General features: G+C 31.9%; 1 protein-coding gene across 1 annotated transcript; it reads right to left on the bottom strand.

Annotated features, from left to right (window-relative positions):
* Positions 1 to 1,003: 1,003 nt before the first annotated feature.
* On the bottom strand, positions 1,004 to 3,134 carry LOC132749728 (uncharacterized). The gene is made up of 2 exons (XM_060739626.1): positions 2,359 to 3,134; positions 1,004 to 1,936 (listed from the first exon to the last, which is right to left on the bottom strand). The coding sequence occupies exons 1-2, from the start codon at positions 2,697 to 2,699 to the stop codon at positions 1,015 to 1,017; spliced, it is 1,263 nt and encodes a 420-aa protein (XP_060595609.1). The 5' UTR covers positions 2,700 to 3,134; the 3' UTR covers positions 1,004 to 1,014.
* Positions 3,135 to 6,921: the final 3,787 nt, after the last annotated feature.

The following is a 6,921-nucleotide window of genomic DNA, read 5'->3' as shown; positions in this document are numbered from 1 at the left end:
CATAACTCTGTGACTAAGTGATATAACTGTGTTTAGATTTTTTAGGCAATTTTTCTTTCCATAACCAAGTGGGTGGGTAAACCTCTTTGAAAAATAACATTTGCTTTTTTGTGTACTGGGCCTTTGAGTTTTATTTACTTTAAAAGGAGGAAAGCACATAAAATTACGCAACTTTTGAAGTCATAGAAATGAAACAATTCCAATATAGATAAAAATATGTTTAAATTCTACATTTATTTCACTCATAAACACCATCTAAGTTACACAACATACAGTTTTAAGAATATATAAATTTTGATAAATTATAATGCAAGAATACAATGTATACGAGTATAATAAATCAAATAAATTTCTACAACACAATTCATGTATATTCACAATGAATTAAACTTAAGTATTATCATAACATATTGAACATGTATATACAAAAGTAATGTACTTGTCACAATCACGTTATTTAAGTGACTGTGTTTTTCTTTTACATTTTCTGTTTAAATATTGAATTTTATATATGAACCAGGATATTCTTTAAATAATATTCTTATTGATAGTGGTTCATATATTTACTTAACAGATTAGATATCATACACTTCAATGTTGTCATCTCCCCATCTGCTTATATACATCTTAGTCATTTGTTGATTACAACAGACTGATCTAATTTTCTTTTTTCCACTATCAGCTTTTATAACTTCTCCTATTAGCTCACCATCACATGTAAACTGTAAAACATTAATGGAGCTATGTCCAGATACCAGCACACTACCTGCTTCAGTGAGATAACAACAGTTAGCCCTCTTAATTGTTCATCATTAAAATGATGTAACAACCTGACCATTGTTTTGTCCAGTACTAACAGTCCATTAATCCAGTCAGCAACATAAATCCCTAGTAGCATCCTTACTGACAGCTATACTGTGTATGTCAGAGAACAGCTTATATGTCTGATTGATTCTTACTGAACTGATTAAGCTTTCCTACCAGACCAAAGTATAAAAAATATATACTGATGTGTCACCCATCTGAAATATATAAATTATTGTTTGCATATGCAAGACCACGACATCCAAAATCAGTTTTAATCTTGTTTGTTGTTTTCATTTTACCACTAAGAGAAATGAAATGAACTTCATTCCGATGTGGAACAGTTACTGCAACTTGTGTGTTATTGATCATACACACTTGATGTGGTCGTCCAGGTAGATCACAGCAGTCTGTGACAGTATAGTTATCACTGTGTAACCTTTTAAGCTTGTTGTTGTTGTAATCTGCAAGAATTATTGTACCATCTTCCATACAGCAGGCACTGGTAATATGACAATTTGTTGTATCAGACTTATCTTTTACATTATATAATTGATGTCCTTTAATCTGAAATAAATTAATAGAAGCCTTTGCAGGTTTTTCTGATAGTGTGCCTAGGGCCTTCATTTGTTCTAGCTGTGTAAGAATTGTTCTATCAGGTTGAAAATCTATGTCTTCTACTGTATTTTTAATTTTTGCATCTTCAATATACATGTTGGCAACATTTGCAGCATTCTCTGCCATCTTAACATGAACAAACACTTCAGCTTTATTTGTGTTTGTATATGCTAATTTATCATTAGCTGATGTAATCCTGGACTTATTTGCTTGTAGTTGTTTGAGACCTGCTTCAATCTTGTCTTCAAGACATTTGACTTTATCTTCTATCTCATCTATTGAACTTTTCTCCAGTTTGTCAAGATGATCATTGATTTCTTGTCGGAATTTTCTGATATCGGCCAGTATTTCTGCTTTCCTCTTCAGCAGCCTTTGTTTATCCTGTTTAAATCTATCAGCATGTTTAGCAAGGGTCTTGGCTATTTCCTTGAGTCTTATTTGAATTTCTCTGGATGCAAGTTGGCAAGTATTGTTTTGGATAAATTCTGGTATGTAGAATGTGTCCTTGCATAATCTGAAAAATAAGTTAAGACAGTTTGTGAATATAAGGCTATGAAATGACTGAGGAGGTAATATTAAATTTTTTTATTCTCTTCTACATATCAGTATTTACGATAGAATATTATGTATAGACTTGTAAGTACCTATTAAACATTTCATATATTTAAGTGACATTATGCCCATCCAAGAGTATATAAATATCCATCAGAATTTCCTGTAACATTCAGTTTATAAAGAGAGTGGGGCAGTCTTTTTTATATTTCTGATAGATTTATGTTTTATCCTGAACAATTTCTAATATCATTTTTGCATCAATCACCATTATTAAAGTCTATCATGTGAAATAAATAATTCAGCTCAACTTAACAATAAAAAAAATTAGCATAATGTCACTTTTATTTAAATTATTATCTATGTTTATATATTAAATTTTACCTGTGATCAACTGCCATGCATGTAGAACAGCCAACATTATCGTGGTTCTGACAGTACATATCAATGTGTTTATGACTGTGTCTGTCACATCTCTCTGTTGGTGCCCTCGGCAGAGTTTTGCTGGTTCCTGACTTAACTTGAGATTTATCCAGCACCTTGTGACCAGCACACAGAGGCACTTGATCATGTACTTGAACACAAGTTATACAGAAATAATCCTTACAGTCTACACAGTATTTTTCACCTTCAGTATTTTTCCCTTTATTTTTACACATTGAACATAAAGTATCAAATATTTCATCTGAAAGAATATCCGTATCTATTTGTTTACCAGTAGCCATTTTGTAGATATTTTATTCAATGTGTAATCTGAACTAATCTATTCACCAATAAAGCTGTCCCAATTTCGTTTCAGAGTCATTTTAAACATTATAATTTCCAGCAACACTTAATCACAGTTCTTAAGTTTTACTTAACTTATTCTTGTCTATGTATAATTATCATCCCTAATTTTTGCTTAGTTATTTGCAAAGGTTCACCCTACTAAGATTTATCTTTATCTGTTAAAATGTTGTTATAAAGTCCACATCTAACGTCCTAATTGATAAACCTTTTAGTTATTTGCAAAGGTTCACCCTACTAAGATTTATCTTTATCTGTTAAAATGTTGTTATAAAGTCCACATCTAACGTCCTAATTGATAAACCTTCTGAAAATACAGAGTGTTATGTGTTTACATAGGCTTGGTTTAACATTATGCTTTTTATAAAGCTATAAACACCCGCAAGAAAATAACCTAAACAATTTTAAGAATAAATGAGCCGCGTTGCGACCAGCATGGATCCAGACCAGCCTGTGCATCCGCCCAGTCTGATCAGGATCCATGCTGTGTGCTATCAGTTTCTCTACTTGTTATAGGGTTTGTAAGCGAACAGCATGGATCCTGATCAGACTGTGCGGATGCGCAGGCTGGTCTGGATCCATGCTGGTCACAAACCCATTATGTTGGTTTTGTCATGGCGTGGCTCAAATGTCTTTCCATGAAAAAATCATTGAACAAGAATGAAAACTGATAATGAGCAGCTCGACCACAGGTTTAAAAAAAATACTTTTATATTTTCAGTGGTTATAATTAAAGAAATGTAGCAGTAATATTTGACTTCTTATAATGCCCTATTCGTGTCTGGTTTGTGATGAAAGTACAATTGACATATTTATATAAAAATTCTTCATTCAGATGATGAAGACAAGCTCACAAAATATGCCAATTTTGTAAACTCTTTGCAATTCTTAAAAAAGATGACATAGAAAAGTAACAATGTTATTATTGACAGACTTACAAATTCTAAAGCAAGCAGCATATTTTTGTCAAAAAGAAATTTGCTTTTTTACATAATTATGCCCCTTTTTCGAAATTCTTGGTTAAGTTTTTGCTTGTAAGCTGGTATCTCCCTAACTACTGAAGGGAATGGATTGAAACTTTACACACTTGTTCTCTGTAATTATAACAGATGATTGGCACAAGTCCCATAACTCTGGTTTGCTATTTTTGGAAGGAAATTTTTAAAAAAAAAAATTCCTTTCTATAGTATCGGTCTGCCTATATTAAAAAGAACGAACAACACCTAATTGCATTCTGTTTAAGCTCAATAGAAAATAAGTAGTTAATGCGACCAAGAAAGTAGTGCAGCAGAACTATATGTATACTTTCAAACGTGGATGACTTGAAGAAAAAGCTGATGTTCAAAAAAACTTGAAATGATGATATTCAATGTTAGCTTACATCAATGGAACATAATCTTAAACGTGTACGGAAAAAAAACATCAGTATTATTACGCATTAGGCCAAAGAAAAGTTTGTGTCCATGTACCTATGTACAATAAATTGAATATAAATAAGGTGTAATTTTGTAGCAGAGATGCTGAAAAATTCACATGTAAGTCAACCGAAGGGAAATGAAAGTATTTATTGTATATATTTAGCAATTTATTGAATAGCATTTTATGCCACCGCTGATTTTTTTTTACGTCAATAAACTCAAGAGGAAACAATGGATACAATATGTGGCCTGAAAAAAGCGTACTATTTTCGCAAAAAATGGTTCGCAAACTTTCATAGAATCAAAGCGTTTGAAACAAAAATATTATTATATAAATAATAAAAAACAAGATTACAATACAAGTCTTTCAAAAGTATTCTGGAATTAACGGATGCAATTTGGTAAAACTTGGTTTTGACTAGTAGGGCACACCCGCCATTGTTCGGACCATCGACAGAATAACGTTCGTGTTTTTCAGATTTCTCCATCCAAGACATAGATTTGCTGATGAATAACATCGCAAAGGTTTGTGGAAATGCTTTTATTTCTTTGTTCAAAAATCGTTTTGTGTTTGCAGATGTTAATTTGTTAGACAAACGAAATTAGGTCAAGGATTGTTTACATTATTGAATTTACAGGTAAACTCGGCCTTATACCAACTCGGGACAGGTCAACTCGGTCCTCTATTAAAACCATAATTATATAAGGATATAGATTGTTTAGATTGTTTAGTTAATAACATATTGTTTGAAATTATCTTTAAGATAAATAATTATCTTAAGAAGAGATATCAAGACAATATATGTTAAATATTAATCAATAAATAGAGTTTTTAGATTGAATTTTTGTGACAATGAATTTTATTGTATTTAATACTGTTTGTATTTTAATATGACAAATGCCTTTTTAACGATATTTTTTACAAAAAATCTGGAGTAGCATAAAATGCGTTTAAATTGTAAATTCTTTCTTTCTCTACAAATTCACATACTTTTCAATATCCTTGAGTAGATGTCTGTTAGTGTGAAAATGTTAAACCATGAAAGTTATGATGAAAACATATCAAAAGTAAGAAAAGTAATCATTATCAGTAATATGTAATTATGGGCCGAGTTGACCCGTGCTGAGTTGGAATAGGGCCGAGCTGTCTCGAGGGCCAAGTACGTTTAAGGGCCGATCTGACCCGATTTACAGTCAACCCGGCCCCAAGTTAACCCGGCCCCAAGTCAACCCGGCCTCAAAATTGGTCAACCCGGCCCCAAGATTGGTCAATCCGGCCCCACAGTATTTTTATTTGGTCAATGCGGCCCCAAAATTGGTCAGTGCGGCCCCAAAATCGGTCATGCCGGCCCCAAAATATATATTTTCAAAGAAAACTATTCAGGTCATTTTGTATAGCTATGAAAACAAATCCTTTAAATAAGTTGGTAGTATCTTTCATGTCTTTATTCGATGTAAATTAAAGAGGGTTCCGTGAGTGTTAACACGGATTTATATTACAATGTAATGTAAATCCGTGGTGTTAATTAGGAAGAAATGCATAAAATTTCGAGTTAAAAGGTTTGTATAAATTAAGTTTCCAACAATCTTTATTTCAGTTCATTTGAATGTTTTATTGAATACGTTCATCAGTTTAATTAATATTTGTTTCGTTCTTTATTAACTTATTTTTAAAGAATATTTACTGTGTAAAAAAGTGTTGGAATATTACTGTTTGAAAAATTGATAGTGTTTTGTGTTTAATCACTTTATGTCAAATGTTATGACTGATAACTGTATGGATTGTGGATATATTGTGCGTGACAGACAGGAGGCATGCAGTGACCTGCGATACCTTTGATAGATGGCAGCATCTCTATAATGAATCTTACTTAAAAACTGTTAATGGAAACACTTTAGTGTGCTTTTCGTCATTTCTTTTTTTTTAACATACAATAACACAGTAATGATTTGAACACATTAAGGTTTCTTTTCAATGATATGTCAATAAAAAAAAGTTTAGTTTTTTCGTAATACTTCTATCGTTGAGAGGTTAAGGTTAAAGACAGACGTCAGCTTATTTTCGCGACGGTAAAAAAGTAAACTATGCATGTGTTGCTTGTTTGTTAATATTGATAGTTTTTTTATATAAAATTAATAATAAAAGATCATCATCGTTAAACTTTTGTTGTTGTTTTTTGTTGTTAATTTTATTTTTATTTCTTGATAAGTGTTTATATTTTAAAGCAAAATAAATAATAAAAAAATGAGGCCGGGTTGACCAGAAATAACATTGGTTTGGGGCCGGGTTGACCAATTTGAGGCCGGGCTGACTTGGGGCCGGGTTGACTTGTACCGATCTGACCCTGATTCCAATTTACAGTGTTGACTGTTGTGTAGGATTTGCTTTTTCATTTCTATTGTATATAGACTATCTATTAACATAGAAAATAAGTTTATAATACATTATATTTAACTGTTGTGTGCAATTGATATTCGATAACTGTATCAAAATTTATCATGGCCCTCTTTGATTTTTATTTGGCGAGGTCCGAGGACAGGCAGCCTTTCGCACAGACTGCAATTTGCAGTTGGTATAGTAATTTTTAGTGTTTGATGATCAGAAGATTTTTTCCTTCTGAAAATCATGGACTTGAATAATTCAAATCTGTGTGAAAGCGCAAAGAGAAAGAGACTGAAAATTAATTTATTATTTCTATGGACAATATTGATGCAATAAATTTGTAATAAAACATGTGGGCCA

This window comes from Ruditapes philippinarum, unplaced genomic scaffold (assembly GCF_026571515.1).
Source record: "Ruditapes philippinarum isolate M1 unplaced genomic scaffold, ASM2657151v2 ctg7943_1_1_1_1, whole genome shotgun sequence".
Lineage (NCBI taxonomy): Eukaryota > Metazoa > Mollusca > Bivalvia > Venerida > Veneridae > Ruditapes > Ruditapes philippinarum.
The sequence above is the reverse complement of the archived record's forward strand: the minus strand, read 5'-3'. Positions and strand labels throughout refer to the sequence as shown.

Coding starts and splice junctions, on each gene's coding strand:
- LOC132749728 (XM_060739626.1), bottom strand. CDS start 2,699: ATGGCTACTGGTAAACAAATAGATACGGATATTCTTTCAGATGAAATA. Junction 1,937..2,358: donor TGCATGGCAGTTGATCACAG/GTAAAATTTAAT, acceptor CTTATTTTTCAG/ATTATGCAAGGACACATTCT.